The 16,859-nt window shown below is 40.7% G+C and overlaps 1 protein-coding gene and 1 long non-coding RNA gene across 2 annotated transcripts in view; one reads left to right on the plus strand and one right to left on the minus strand.

The window, feature by feature from the left end:
• The window catches only part of LOC139530695 (uncharacterized), a 36,334-nt gene extending 25,832 nt beyond the window's left edge, over positions 1–10,502 (minus strand). The window contains exons 1-2 of the long non-coding RNA XR_011666105.1: positions 10,213–10,502; positions 2,646–2,714 (exon numbers count right to left, since the gene is read on the minus strand). This is a non-coding gene — a long non-coding RNA (uncharacterized lncRNA). The remainder of the gene's footprint in view (positions 1–2,645; positions 2,715–10,212) is intronic.
• On the plus strand, positions 6,616–14,082 carry LOC139530694 (homeobox protein Nkx-2.2a). Its single transcript, XM_071327320.1, has 3 exons — positions 6,616–6,773; positions 12,207–12,512; positions 13,171–14,082. Exons 2-3 carry the CDS (start codon positions 12,257–12,259, stop codon positions 13,719–13,721), a joined length of 807 nt encoding a protein of 268 aa, XP_071183421.1. The 5' UTR covers positions 6,616–6,773; positions 12,207–12,256; the 3' UTR covers positions 13,722–14,082.
• The last annotated feature ends 2,777 nt before the right edge of the window (positions 14,083–16,859 follow it).

Here is a 16,859-nt window from a genome sequence, read left to right on the forward strand (position 1 = left end):
AGTGAAGACACCAAAATTATGAAATAACACAAATGGAATCTTGTAGTATCAAAAAAAGTGTTAAACAAATCAAACCATATTTTATATTTTGCATTATTCAAAATAGCCACCCTTTGCCTTGATGACAGCTTTGCACACTCTTGGCATTCTCTCAACCATCTTCATGGGTATTGTTTTTCCAACAGTCTTGAAGGAGTTCGGAGATCATGCGGAGATCATCTGTTCACCAACTCTTCGAAACGCTGGTTGGAACCAAAATTTGCAAATTTGGACTCATCAGACCAAAGGACAGATTTCCACCGGTCTAATGTCCATTGCTTGTGTTTCTTGGCCCAAGCAAATCTCTACTTATTATTGATGTCCTTTAGTAGTGGTTTCTTTGCAGAAAATCGACAATGAAGGCCTGATTCATGCAGTCTCCTCTGAACAGTTGATGTTGAGATGTATATGGTACTTGAACTCTGTGAAGCATTTATTTGGGCTGCAATCTGAGGTGCAGTTAACTCTAATGAACTTATCCTCTGCAGCAGAGGTAACTCTGGGTCTTCCTTTCCTGTGGCGGGCCTCATGAGAGCCAGTTTCATCATAGCGCTTGATGGTTTTTGCGACTGGCCCTCCGATTTGACACACTGAACTCTATCTGAGAAGTAGTTGGTGAACCAGGCGAGGCAGTCATTTGAGAAACCAAGGCTGTTGAGTCTGCCGATAAGAATGCGGTGATTGACAGAGTCGAAAGCCTTGGCCAGGTCGATGAAGACGGCTGCACAGTATTGTTTTTTATCGATGGCGGTTATGATATCGTTTAGGACCTTGAGCTTGGCTGAGGTGCACCCATGACCAGCTAGGAAACCAGATTGCATAGCGGAGAAGGTACGGTGGGATTCGAAATGGTCGGTGATCTGTTTGCTAACTTGGCTTTCGAAAACTTTGGAAAGGCAGGGTAGGATAGATATAGGTCTGTAACAGTTTGGGTCTAGAGTGTCGCCCCCTTTGAAGAGGGGGATGACCGCGGCAGCTTTCCAATCTTTAGGGATCTCAGGCGATACGAAAGAGAGGTTGAACAGGCTAGTAATAGGGGTTGCAACAATTGCAGCTGATAATTTTAGAAAGAGAGGGTCCAGATTGTCTAGCATAGCTGATTTGTAGTGGTCCAGATTTTCCAGCTCTTTCAGAATATCTGCTATCTGGATTTGGGTGAAGGAGAAATAGAGGAGGCTTGGGCAAGTTGCTGTTGACCGGGTTAGGGGTAGCCAGGTGGAAAGCATGGCCAGTCGTAGAAAAATGCTTATTGAAATTCTCGATTATCGTAGATTTTATTGGTGGTGCCTCAGTGCAGTGGGCAGCTGGGAGGAGGTGCTGTTATTCTCCATGGACTTTACAGTGTCCCAGAACTTTTTGGAGTTTATACTACGGGATGCAAATTTCTGATTGAAAAAGCTAACCTTTGCTTTCCTCACTGCCTTTGTATATTGGTTCCTAACTTCCCTGAAAAGTTGCATATCGCGGGGGCTATTCGATGCTAATGCAGTACACCACAGGATGTTTTTGTGCTGGTCAAGGGCAGTCAGGTCTGGAGTGAACCAAGGGCTATATCTGTTCTTAGTTCTACATTTTTTGAATGGGGCATGCTTATTTAAGATGACGAAGAAAGCACTTTAAAAAAATATCCAGGCATCCTCTACTGACGGAATGAGGTCAATATCCTTCTAGGATACCCGGGCCAGGTCGATTAGAAAGGCCTGCTCGCTGAAGTGTTTTAGGGAGCGTTTGACAGTGATGAAGGGTGGTCGTTTGACTGCGGACCCATTACGGACGCAGGCAATGAGGCAGTGATCGCTGAGATCCTGGTTGAAGACAGCAGAGGTGTATTTAGAGGGCAGGTTGTCCAGGATGATATCTATTAGGGTGCCCGTGTTTACAGATTTAGGGTTGTACCTGGTAGGTTCCATGATAATTTGTGTGAGATTGAGGGCGTCTAGCTTAGATTGTAGGACGGCCGGGGTGTTAAGCATATCCCAGTTTAGGTCACCTAACAGTACAAACTCTGAAGATAAATGGGGGGCAATTAATTCACATACGGTGTCCAGGGCATAGCTGGGGGCTGAGGGGAGTCAATAACAAGCGGCAACAGTGAGAGACTTATTTCTGGAAAGGTGGATTTTTAAAGTAGAATCTCAAACTGTTTGTGCACAGACCTGGATAGCATGACAGAACTCTGCAGGCTATCTCTGCAGTAGATTGCAACTCCACCCCCTTTGGCAGTTCTATCTTGGCGGAAAATGTTGAAGTTGGGGATGGAAATTTCAGAATTGAAGGCATGGTTTATCTGAAAGGTTGTCTGAATAGTCCAAAAATATAATAGGCTCCCACTGGCCTTATTTCCATGAGGCCATCTTTTGTGCAATGTCCTTCTGATATTGTACATGCTTGTCCTTTATTCAATATCATCCCATGTCCATGTTTTCTATATATAATGTAGGTTTAGGAATGTATACAATAATATGAGCTTCCTCTCTCCACTATTTCACTATGAACCTATGGCGTTGAGGCAAACCAAATATTTGATCACTGCACAGCTTTTTAAGTTGAGACTCCAAAGCGGTCCTTAAGGGCTAGAGTGTGAAAGCAAGGACTGGCTCACTTACCTGGGATGGATCTGGCCTTGGTCTGGCTAAGGATTGTTTCCCGATCAATGGCAAGGTGACTGACTGCAACTGCAAAAGAAAGAAACCTCTCTGAAACCACTATCTCTCCATTCATTTAGTGCGTTATCCTTTAACCCCCCCCCCCCCCCCCCCCCTCCGTGGGGAATAGTTTGGCATATGACTGCTCTGAGAGACCATCAGATCCCAGCATTTCCATTTCATTGTGACAGTCTGCTTGCTCTTTATGCAGTTTATTTTTTTCTCAGGCTTCTCCACCCATTATAAACGCCTCTGCAATAGTGAGCAAGACATTGTTGAGCTGGTCATAACCGTGTGACTTGATACTGCTCTTCAGTTTTCACCTTGGTAAACACTTATTGTCCACCTTGATGGAAAATGACAGTGTGGGGATGCTGTTCTACCTTACTCTTACAGCAGTGAAAGAGCACCCAACAACGCTCCTCCCTCAATATACATTGCTTATCGAACCTAACTGTTTTGAAAGCCTCATCGTACAGATGTGGTCCCTGTCTAACAATTGGTAGACAACTATTGAAAGCCTTAATGTTTTAAGTATATTAATTGGAAGGCATTTCAACAGTTACCATGTAGCAAATCCTGGAAGCATACTCAACATTCCACTGTAAATGTGTTTCGCTAGTCTTTCCATTGATCACTGGTCAAAAATATGGTTTGCACCATTCAATGAGACAGTGTGAGTGCTGGTTTTCATTCCAGCCAATTACAGCGTTAAAGAATTTACACCTAGTATTATGTCAATGGCAACAATTGTTGCTCAACGTTGCCTTTTCAGTACAGTATGTGACTCAGTATGTAACCAAGTAAGCCAGAAACATTCTGAATTTGGAGTTTTATGCCATTAGTTAAAGGCCTTGAGTATGGCATGTACTGTATGTATGTGTCCTATTTGGCATGTAATGTGTGTCTCAAGACTCATGTGGCAATAGTGTATTCAGCATTCTAGGTCCTTTACCTATGCTATACAGGTTAATGTCTTGAGTTGTTTATTGAAGTTACTGGCCTAACCCTGAACAAAAAGCATTCCACGCCAAGAGTTATTCATTTCAAATCTTCCACCCAAGACACATGTACTTTAAGTTCCATCCGAGGTGCTTGATTCAAACGTGTTGATGGAGAATGCCAGATTTGTCGTAACATTTTAGACTCATTTCTTTGGAAACACTTTACGACTTTACTGAGTCTCTCTCTCTCCAGCCATTGTCTCCTTCCCTTTGCCTTTCCGAGAGGAACTGTGAGAGGATGGACTTTTTTGACCCAGCACTCCACAGCTCCTCTCTTCCCACATTGTGCCATCACCACACAATAAATGATAGTATTCTCCAATCTCTTGAACCAGGCACTTTTGTCTCAGCCTGTGGAAAACAAGGCTTTTATTTCTACTTTCTCTCTCAGCTCTTAGTGGGCCAAGACTTCCATTCACCAGGGCTAGGACTCCTAGTACCTCACCTCTATGAGTGGATCTATTGCTGAGGAAAAATTGCTGTGCCTTTTAATAGGAGAGGCCTGTCTATGATACAAACCAAAGGTAATGTATATTAACAACTCCCAGACCAGGAGTCTCAGCCACTCTGCAGGGCTCACACAAAACCACACAAGTGTGCCCTCATGTTGATTAAACATTTTCTCCGAAAGTGCATCTTCCCGTGAAAATCAACCCCACTTTCCCTGGCATTTGTGAGAGGAGAAGCTCTCCCTCTCTCAGCTCTCCTCGAGTGGTCGATATATTAAAACTTGAACAGATTGATTTGAGAATGCCATGCCGTCGGTGTCTTGCTATGGCCGTTGACTAGATCTGAAGTGTCTTAGTCATCGGGCTTCAGACCAGGGATTGATAATAGCTTGACCGCTGGGCCTATCTTATTCGTCCTTGTTCAGGAGGTGTTGTATTTAGTCAACAGAGCACTTATGATGAATCTCAAACAGCACAAGGGGATTCACAGTGCGGGTGAGTGGAAAGTATTTCTCACTCCTCGGGACCTCATGAATACATCCAAACTCTAACTAACTACTTTGGCTTAATGTGGAATTTGAAAAGTGGGATGAGGCCAATTTATTTATTTGTATTCCCAACGACTTAGCTATACTCTTGAACATGGTGATAGCAGGGAGGATAATCTTAGTCTTTCAGCAGTAAAGTGGCTGTGCACAAAACCCCCATCAGTAATGTATTCGGTATTGATTGATGGTCTCTCCTGCAGTACTAGGCAACAGCATTATTATCATGCAAAGATTCCAAACTGCCCACAATAAAATCATTGTGCCTTGATTCAAGTTGTCCTCCCCCAGGGTGTCATAATACCACAGCTGATGATGCTTCATATCACTTTCTTCACAGCAATCATTGGCATCCCTGCCTACTTAGCTACTTAGTCCTGTTGCTGCCATCTGCTAATTCAGTTTTCTGAATTAAAGACATTTCTCAATCCATGCAATATCATTTAGATATCTATGAGTAGATATTCTATTTTAAATTCAGTTGGCACCAAATGTTACAAGACTGTATTATTATTACTGTATTATGAATATAGTTTTTATATCCGGCTTAAATATCATATTTTTACTTGTTTCCTGTGATTCTTGAGTCATATATAAATGTCAGCCATGTTTACAACTTAGCCTACATATGAATATTATCACGAAGCCTGCATGATGACGGACTAACGTTCTACCACGGTGAACGTAACCCTGGTTCGGTAATAGACTAATGAACACTTGCAGCCTACATCATATCTTTGGAAACTCCCACGGAAGTGTATAATGAGAATTTACAGCTAAATTGCTGAGATGGTCAAAACGCGCTGTTATGGGGGATGAGAAGTTGCTTACTGTAGCCTATGAATAGCAGCATGTAGCATATTGATTCATTTTAGTATTGGATCAAAACGTGTGGGCTATTTGATATTATGCAAAGGTGTGGTTTCATGTGGCTACAGCTTAGTTGAACCCTAGTCCCTTGAAGTGCATTTTGCGATGCATGATCGTACAGCAGCCTAGACCCTAGGCTATAACCTAAAAAGATGATGTAAAATATATTAGACTATTATTATATAATTGATCAAATATATTGTTATTGTTGCTGTTGTTGTTATTGCTATTTTTGCTATTATTGTTTGTATTTGTATTATAAATGTATACTACAGCCCTAATTGTTAGTGACATGGAAAGTAGCCTATAACAGTTCAACATGAACGCTATAACGTTTAAATTGAGATATAGATTAAATCTAATATTGATTGTGGTGAAGTATGTTTTTTGGCCTATACATTTCGATTGATTGATATAATGCGTGAACTGTAAAATACGAATTTTCTTTAATGTCATTATTTCCACGCTTGTTGCGTGTTTATAAGATAGAATAAACCAGCTTGCATATGTTTTCTTATTCAGTTATTAGGCTACTACTGTGTGTAAACTACACCATTGAGAGAATGGCTTACAATTGCAAAGAATCATAGTGACATTGCTATCAATCATTGTATCAGTGTATCTAATGTAAACGGGGGTGTTGCATGGATAACATGACACATCTGGTCACTTGGCATCGTTGTATCTTGGTTACCAAGCGATTTATTAGAGATCCTTCTGCGCAACGACTAGGCTACGAGCCATGGTCTAAAGAACCGACAAACTCCTGAGCTCATTTTCAGTTCACTTTTAAAATATCCAAGTTTCACATATAAAAACTAAAGTACCATCTTAAACATCACGATTTAGTGGCACAAAAGGCAACCTGAAATAGAAAGTCTGGTTGGCCCAGTTAAAAGCACCATCAAGAGGCAGCAGTGTTATCTCTCATGACCAATTTATTGCCGATGAACATATGGCCAATATTTTGTTTCACGTCATAGCAGGGGGAAAACAAACATCATGCAATGTTAGCGAGTCAGCAAGAGCAGAGCCACTTGGCCAGCTATGCAAACGCACTTGGACCATATCAGAAGAGCACCACTTGCTTTCTGGGTATATAAACCGCATCAAGCTTATCTCTGCACGCACTCCTGACTCCCATTTGGAGATATTTCATTAACCGCGCGCTGTCTTAACGCAGGCTACACAACTCATCCAATTCCAGTCATCAGTCACCAGGTGAGCGCAATATGCCTATGATCGTTGAACTCCCTCAGATACTGTGCATGGCAGGTGATGTAGAATAATACGGTTTATTTTTTCCTCGCTGTGTCCCTGTGTTTGGGTGTGCGTTTGTGCCTGACACCATTTCCTAACATCAAATCCAGAATGTCGTAGCCTATATGTCCACGTGTTTCAGATTTTCTAATGCTAGCTTGTATTGCATTTGTGATGTTCCTAAACTTGAATGTGTATCACAACTAGTTTTGAATTACTATTGGAGCAGTGGATGTTGATGATTTTACGCGCACGAAGTTTTACTATGACAGTCACTGTGCCCACATTTCCCACCATATTCTACATCTAACTTTCAAAACAAATAGGATAGTTAAATCACTCTCGTGTCCAGGGTAACTGTGTATGAACCACAACTTAAACGATATGCTAAAAAGAAAAAGAAACTATTTCCAGTGCTTTTGTCTGCATGTGTGTCATATAATGGGAGGACTGTAAGTATTTTGCTATGGTAAAATCGATGCAATAGTTAGGATTAAAACGTGAAAATAATATGTACTATTGAAGCAAGATAGTATTGATTTTGTTCTGAGTAAAATTTGAGAGAGAAAACTGACCAACGTTTAACACAGGCCTGCATCCGACGATGTTTTCCCCCTTGTCATGTCACTGCTTTGTCAGTAGAGTCCGCTAGAGTATTACAGATGCCTCTCCAAAGACAGTTTAACACCATTGTCTGCCCTGCGTAAGGACACTGTGTCAGTATGTTTGTGTCATATTAGTGACTCCGGAGCCGTTTGCTGCTTGGTATAGGTGACGCGAATTGTTTGGGGAAATGTAATCGTGTTTGCAGGGTGAATGCATGCACAAAGTGTGAACGGTTGCTTCTCGTATGATTAATTTCAAGCAGGTCGCAGAGACTCTAGCAAATTGTTCCTTATAGTCTCTATGTGAGACAATAAAAGGGGGAAGTGATTAAAAATAATAAACCGTTTAGCAATTTGTCTCAGAGAACCAGATAAAGGCCTGCCACACACACTAACAGTGCAGCATGAAATTCAACGTTACAAATAAATTGGTGGTTTAACAAATGAAGGCATCTCCTCTGGGCACGGGCGCAGCGCTAATCTCGTTGTGACATGTTTAATCATTAGAAGAAGGGAGACGAATAAAGGCATTGGGTTTGCCCGCAAGCGAAAGGTGCTTGGATTTCTGGAATCAAAGTTCTCCAAATGATTTGTGCCTCGGGCCACCCTCCCCGGGCCATGACTTAGTCCCATAAATAAACCGGATGTAGGCCTACTTTTACCTGCATATTATATATAGCCTTTCAATCATAGAGGAGGGGAATCGGTCATGTCACTTTATACATTTATCATGAGCACCTCGAGGCAAACGGGGTTACCTTTATCAAAGCTTAACTCCCAGCCTGAGGTGTCGAAACACACTGAAATTCAGAGATTAAAGAAAGGAATGACCAACGTTATAATACATCGTCCTGAAGCATTCTTAAAGCATTCAATCAGAAGATGTATTTAATCAACTGTATAAAAGGCCTTTCTTCATTCGTGAACAATAGTTTCTTTAAAATGTGGGGAGATTTGGGTGAGAACGATCTATTCGTCCGACGGCCTTTTTTGATTAATTTGAAAATTAATTAGGCCTAGGCAATGTGATGATGGTGAATGCATGTGTCTGCATTGGTTTGGTATTGTATTGTAACAATTATAAGCATGAGAACCGTCTTATAAAATAAGCTGTTTACAGCAGAACTTAGCTCTCTATTATTTATTTGTGTAAAACACAACTAAACAAATTCAACAGTATGCCTATTTTTTCAAGTGCAGTATAATTATTTATATCAGTCGAATATTACAGACCTTTATACATGCTCCGTTTTAGTTACACACACAACCAGTGATGAAAGAGCTAGGAATTCCCATGTGAATTCAGAATACACTGGTAATGTATTGTTTAGACTGTATCCAATGCCTTTAGCGACAATTACACTCAACTGGGCGGAAATGCAAACCACGAGCCTCGCTCTATCTGTTGCAAAGCGCCAATTTAAAAACAATAGTCAGGGTTGCATCTTGGTTCTTCTACGCATCAACACTCTCTCTGTCCGATCATTACTGGGTCCGATACACAGCAGAAGATACACTCACTCACCCCTGTCAACGCTGCGCCTGAGACCCTCTGGCAGCCGGGCATAATGCTGTGTTGTCATTTTCTGGAGTTAAATATAACGAGAGAGGAAACGATTTATTACAGTTTTATTATTATTATCATTATTATAAACGTCATAAATATTACATCCTAAATAGTATCAGTATTAATAATATAATTAATATTTCCATTATGTATATCATTACTGGTATCATTGCAATTAGTTTTCTTTTTATTACATTTTTCAGTGTGAAATGATATATCCATAGTAATAACATAATCATGTAGAATATGTAGGATATTCATTCATTAAAAGCTTTAGTAAGCTAAGCTCACTTCTTGCAGTGGGCTGGTTGGACACATTTATTATAAGTCACTTATTGCCAGGAATCGGTCCCGTCAAGTTAGCTGAACCTGCTTTGTTAAAGAATGCCACGCACTTTTTTTATTTTGTATTTTGTATTTTACCTTTATTTAACCAGGTAGGCCAGTTGAGAACAAGTTCTCATTTAAAACTGCGACCTGGCCAAGATTAAGCAAAGCAGTGCGACAAAAACAACAACACAGAGTTACACGTACAGTCAAATAACACAATATAAAAATCTATGTACAGTGTGTGCAAATGTAGAAGAGTAGGGAGGTAAGGCAATAAATAGACCACTGCCCATAGTCAGAGTGAAAAGGCAAGCGGCCTGTTTGAGCTACATGTGAAAGTAAACAGGTAAACACAAGGAGATGGCTCTCGAAGTGAAGTAGGCACGGCCACTTTACCTCTTCCTGCCGAAACCCTCACTTCAATTGTTCAAATACATCCCCAATAACTGCCCACAGACCGCGTCGTGCGCTCCTACTACCATCAACACCAGCGGACTCTCATTTTGCCACAAAGAAGAATGGCCAAGCGGAATGACATGACTATAAATAATGCATAAACTTAAGTTTTACTGAACATAAAAATTAGGCTACTCGTTGTAAAATTAAGTAATTGTCTCATATTGCATATATTGATGAGATGTGCACATAGGCGTTGCAACAACAACAACAAAAAGCCTACTTCTTGTGCTTGTTTACTGCACACAGAGCGAGCTGGATACCCCCGAAGGTGTCCCTCACACATCGCATTTATGCAGCATACTCGGCAGATAAGGTCAGGCAGTAACCTCTTTGCTATGTCACAGCTCGACTTTGCTCAAACCCCGTTCAGTTCAATTGAGTCACTGTCGCTGTTTGAGACAGTGTGATTAATTATATAGCCTATGCCAAAACGATTTACCTTTCAGGTCAGGTGCACTGCTAGCTCCGTGGGTGAAGGAAAACAGACCTACCACCATCCAGTGTGGATAATAATAATAACAAAACAATAATAATCAAAAAAATTATGTTAATATTATCTTTCAAATATGTTGTATTTCAAACTGTGTAAGGACGGGCTTTCCTTCGTGAAATTGCATCTGTGGGCGGGAGGGTAGGAAACCCCACAAACTTTAGCCAGTAAAGTAAATGGCATGTTTAGGCACTGAATAAAATGTTCTGACACCTTTCTCGCCTGCGTCCTAGAGAGGGAGAAGGAGAGTGTGTGTCTGTGTATGTATGTGTGTGTGTGTGCTAAGATGAAGGACTTTCCTTAATAGGCTATTGTGGAAGGATTCAGGACGGAATGAAGAGATAGTCCATTGAAAGCAGTTGAATGCCATGACAACTAGGAACAACCTCAGATTTATTCCAAACAGTTAGAAAGCATTGTACAGGGGCGTCAATCATCCATTATTTCGCCCCTGAAATAAATGCAAAAACTGCACCCAGACAAAAGCTTCCAACAGGAGCCGGACATTTGTCTACATTTCCCCCATTGTCTGCAGCTTAGCAATCGGTTTGTATTTGTGTTTGGCCGGGTCCGACCACCCAGGATGCGCAGAGGACTTGCTAGAAACGTGCAACATTGTCACCCACATCACATACTAGATAGGAGGCAGAGGGGCAACAGCAGAGAGAGGGGAAGCTAAAAAAAAGTATTGAAGGGAGGAAAATAAACGAATCTACAATGATACTTTGCTTTCTATGAAAGAGGTGACGATGGAGCACTTATAAAGCACGTCGAAGGAGCCTGCACAAACAATAATCTGCTGTGTTCTTGGGGGAAAACGCACATTGAAGCAATTTCCCAATAATGCAATTGGAAAAATGTCTTTAAAAAAGTTCTTAGAGCATGCTGTGAGAACCTGTTCTGTTCAATTCAATAGCACGTTCAAAACCATCATTGTCAAGATTAGAATATAGTCTTCAAAAGCATGCATAAACGCTAGGCTATTCTTCATCTCGGCTAAAACGCTGCTATTATTCCTATGTATTATTATAATGTATTATTATTATTATTATTATTATAGGCTATTCGTCAATATTATTATTGTCTATAGGTTATCATTCATTGCCCATATTATATCCGAAATTGTTTTCCAAATAAATATAATCCGATTTATTTTATTTAAGCCCCTTGTCCCTAAACCTGAATCAAAATATTGACTCAAATGGTTTACATAAATAGGTGTTAAAAAATCAGACAATGTCTTATTTAGGAGATAAAATATGATAGAAATGAATAGGCTATCGAACGGGTACCCAGACCACAGTTTTGTACAAACCATCAAAAATACGTTTTCCAGCTTAATGATTCAATATTTTATATATGCGGAGAGTACAAGGCAAAAGCTTTTTCAGGAGCAATTTGTTAAAACGAGCGTTCAAGTATTCGGAGTGTAAAGCTACTTGGAGGTCCTTTGTATGTAAATAGGGTGTAAAAAAGGCCCTCCCCATCTTTGTAATTAATTGACACGTTATACCACTCATCATGTTCTGAAGCACCAATGGTAGAGGCTCGGATCTGCCCAAAACCCACAATTTCACATCTGCAAACACTGTCTTCATCCACTTGACTCCCAAGACCCGCCCACACGTGGCCAACCTTTTGCGTTTTTAATGCTTTTTCACTGCAGGTTCATGTGTTGAGACCAACCTTATATGGACTGATCAGACCGGTAATGGCTTATTTCCCCCTAGCACCCAGCAGTAGCACAGTATACATGAGCCAGATATAGCACTTCAGCCACTTTGGCATTCTTCCTGGACTTACAAAACTGATTGCTCTTCTACTTGGTTAGGTAATGCTTATCGACAGAGGCTCATGATTTGCTTTGACTGTAGTTCAACGTAGAACGGAACTGAGAGATCCTTTTTTTCTGAACAGCGATTGTGTTTTGTCTTTTAAAACAGCGGATTGCCAAACTGGTGCAGCAACTTTCCTGCATACATTTCCCCAGAATATGTCGTTGACCAACACAAAGACGGGCTTTTCTGTAAAGGACATTTTGGACCTCCCTGACACGAATGATGAAGAAGGATCTATCACTGGACCGGAGGAAGATAACGAGGGATCAGAGACAACAAAAAACACTGGAGTTTTGGTGCAAAGTCCTCTCGAAAACGTTCAGAATCTGCCTATAAAGAACCCCTTTTATGATAGTAGTGACAATCCTTACACAAGATGGCTTGCCACCACGGACAGTATCCAATATTCACGTAAGTACTCTTTAAGAATGTTAAGTTCATTTGCATTGCACATACTGTTGGTGTTAAGACTTGTATCTGCCTGTTTTGTGAGTGAGAACGCATCATATATGTGTTATCAAATCTATACTTGATTGAATGCAGAATCACTCTATTCCTTAGTGTCTGGGCTCATTGGTGCCCTTGAATGATGTGCAGCATTCGTCTTTATTCACCGTGCATTGATTGCTGCGCTCGATTTAAGGCGTTACCACCATTAAAATAATATAATGTTTACTCCATTTATATTGAGTAAACAAGTGTTTCGAATATGATCAATAGAGACTTGTAAATGCATCGACTATAAAGCCTCATAGTATCGTCTTCAGAAATGTGACCCTGTGTATTACATTTTAGCATGCTGAGGATTTGTAGGCAGACAATGCATGGTGTTGCTGCTTCAGTAAATCACTTTCTTTGGGGACTGATGGGAAACATTTTTGTGGGTCCCAACATAAAAAACGACATGAGCATATAACATTGTATTTTAGCTGTAGCCTACAAACGAAGTGAGTTACTTTAACATGTTGCTTTGAAAAAGTCCTAAATGTTGCATTTCCATGTGTGCTTGGCAGGTGCACTTCAGTCGAGAACCCCATTTTAACGGTTGTATTTTGTCTCTCCCACGCAGTGCATGGTCTATCAGCTAGTTCTCAAGACTCAGCCAAGTCCCCAGAACCCTCCGCGGACGAATCGCCAGACAATGACAAGGAAACTTCAAGCAACGGCAGCGACTCCGGTAAGAAGAGAAAAAGAAGAGTGCTGTTTTCCAAAGCACAGACGTACGAACTTGAGCGTCGATTTAGGCAACAGAGATACCTTTCCGCTCCAGAGAGAGAACACCTCGCGAGTTTGATTCGCCTGACTCCAACTCAAGTGAAAATTTGGTTCCAGAATCATCGATACAAAATGAAGAGAGCGCGCGCTGAAAAAGGTATGGAAGTGACCCATCTCCCCTCTCCCCGGCGGGTGGCCGTGCCTGTCTTAGTCAGGGATGGAAAGCCTTGTCATACTCTTAAAGCTCAGGACTTGGCGGCCACATTTCAGGCTGGATTCCCCCTCTCGGCATATAGCGCCCAGACCCTTCATCAAATGCAATATAATGCTCAGTACAGCGCCGCCACCACGCCACAATTCCCTTCAGCACATCACTTGATGCAAACGCAACAGTGGACTTGGTGAACTAGTAGAGACTGGCGGGGCTGCCCTTTAAGAGCACGATAGGGGGTTCACTACAAAATAAAGACTTTTCATTTTGCAGCTTGACCCATAGGCCTATTTACCATTTTTTGGGGGGCTAATGTGTGCGCCATGTTTACATGTTTTCGTTAAGAGAACTGGGTCCAGCCTCTCCCTAGATTTAAGAATGTCAATGCTCTTGTGAAATTTTGTAAAGTATGTTTGTGTGTTGTAGAAATGTTTTCTTTTTGTCCTTCGTGTTATAAGCACGTACAGAACCACTTTATAATTATAGAAGATTTCTTGCTTCTTTTACAATGGACCGAAAATATTTATGGCCATGAATAAACATTGGCAACTTTTAGCTTTTTTCCCTTTGTTTTTTGTAAATACTTTGTCGTGATTGTTTGCAAATCAGAAACATGCAGGATCGTATAAGTGGAGATATACATATTTCCAATAAAAAAAGAAGGAAGAATTTGTGGCGAAATTGTCATGACTGTCGTAACAGATCTCATATGATTATGTGAATAACAGTTCAATCGCGCGCTGATGGGGAAATATACCGATTTTTATAAGGATTTTAATAAAATGCTGTGTTGAAGAAATTACGTTTTGGTTTGCGTGTCTTAACTACGTTCTATTTGGTTTATTGAATACATACGCTTAACATTGGTAAGGAGAGGGACGACGACCTACGTGTTGCGTAAAGTGGCAGAGAGAGGAGGTTCATTTATCTTTCGCGCACTTGAATTCTTATTTTTTGAACCTAAATTAATCCTGATAAATTCTCAGAATTTGAACACGTCAGTAATAAGGAAACTAAAGTCACTTTTGAAATGGGCCTAAAATCCACTCACTTAATTAAGGGGGCATCTTCAGCTCAGAAGCTTTGAGTCAAATTTCAAGGTCTCGAACTGCTCTCGTATTGGGGTGTGAAGTGGTATATTTTTTTAATTGATTTAATGCAAAAACGTTTTGATTTTACGCACGGTTTTACGCACGTGACTGTTGTCAAGCAAACACAGAAAGTGAAAGGAATATCAGTCAAGTCACGTATAGTCTTCAATATCTCTTGCTCTATGTTAGCCTATGCATTATACTGTAGCTTTTAGTAGATGGGTTATATAGGCCTATAGAGCGATGGGCTACGAATGTTGGCTGTATCCAAATAGTTATCTAAAACAGGGTACCCAGCAAAGTACTCGATACAAGGACCAAATTGGTCCCAAGTGAATCACAGAGCGCATTGCGGATTATCAGACCCAATTCAGTATCCTGGGTAAAATCATTCATTACCTTTGACAAAATCCTAACTGCATTGTGTTTGTCCCAGCACCGAGATCTTATTGAACAGATGTTAGAGTCGCCCTCACTATCATTGAACAAACAGCTACATTGGCACGAATTGCTAATTATTTACAGAATTCTATCTCAAGGGGCCACTGCTTTTGGTCCAGGCTACAGAGACTCAATATGTTTTCTTCAGAGAGGCTACAATGTTTACATTTGCGAGCTGTGCCGGGGACTTATTCACTAATATTCGCTCTATTAACTAGTTATTAACGTAATCATATTTGTACAAGCTAATGGCCGAGTTGTATCGCATTGTTTTTTCACAATGAAGTTGTTGCTTATTCCATAGGCTATAGATTTTTTTTTAAATACAGTGGAAATAGCATTCCTTGAATGACCTATAGGCTAATAGTTTCGATTTCATATAGCACTATTGGGTAGAAACCCAGGGTCCTACAACATTTTTTTAAGGGCGCATATCTGTGGAAGGGGAAATAAGCTATATAATTGAAGTATAGCCTAATTTATCGCATTTCATTTTATTTCCAACATAATGTTTCTAGATAATGTTTCTAGACTATTGTTGCCTGCAGTTTCCGTTTGCCTTAACCTCGAGTGAAATAAAAACTTGATTAAAAAAAGATGACATTAATGTTAGACTATACAACTAGACGTCACAACTAGGCTACAATGATACATTCCGATAAACACCCCTGGCTATAGCAACCCGCGTAACACAGCGTTGACATCATTTAGGTTCCGTTTAAGTCAATAAAACATGTTGATTTCTGTGTGGCCCTAACCCCGATGCCCGAGATTTACTACTGTGACGGGGCAGTTGTTTGCAGTCCATCGTGGCACAATATACAGTACACCACACAAAAATCACACAAAGGCCCAGGGCCGGTTGTGGTGGATGTTAGAGGCGTGCATATTAACGAGGAGCCAGAGTGGGAGTGCAGACAGTGTGGATAGAGAGACTGTCAGAGTTTCTTGGTGCTATTCAGTTCTTTTATCTTGACCAGTGCATCCCCGAGTCAGGGAGACGTATCCTTGGGTTTTTGTCGTGCCTGTCAGTTGGTGCCATTGTGATCCTTGTTGTACACGTTGTATCCCATATGGACAGCTGGGCTCGGGCAAGGAGAAAAGGATCCCTCACAAACCCAAATTGTGTCCAGCTTTCAAATAAAGCATTGTTGTCTCAAAGAAAAACGAATAAAAAATTCGTGCTTTATCTATTGTGGAAAAAGAACCCCCATTCACAGATAACAGGGAGTCCTTCTTCCTTGATAGAGCTATGCTAACAACAGACCCTCTCATTTCTCTTTCTCTCGCTCTCCTCCCAACTCAAAGAACGATTATTGTCTGTCCCCCGAAGTGTGTGCTCGGTCACTGGGCAGCAAAACTATTTTAAAACTCATAATTTCGAGCAGTCTTATTTCCTGTTAGCTTTATATCCGTTTTATGGATAGCATATTTCTGATCTCTTTGGAAAATATCTGACTTGATTCATATAGGCCTACCATGACACGAGACAAGACATTCAAGAATTCAGGAATCTGAATGCAATACTAATTTCCCTTAGCTTTATCCGTTCACTTTCCAGACATTTCTATTTCAATATTTTTTAGTGTAGGCTTATAAACGGTTATTTTTCAACAATGACAATATAATGAATACTAGCTGCATTACTAGCTGTTTGGGGTTTTAGGCTGGGTGTCTGTACAGCACTTCGAGATATTAGCTGATGTACGAAGGGCTATATAAAATAAAATTGATTGATTGAAAATTGATTGAATGAATGCAGTAGACTTACCAATAGATAATACAGAGCACGGGATATTG

This window comes from Salvelinus alpinus, chromosome 9, assembly GCF_045679555.1.
Source record: "Salvelinus alpinus chromosome 9, SLU_Salpinus.1, whole genome shotgun sequence".
NCBI lineage: Eukaryota > Metazoa > Chordata > Actinopteri > Salmoniformes > Salmonidae > Salvelinus > Salvelinus alpinus.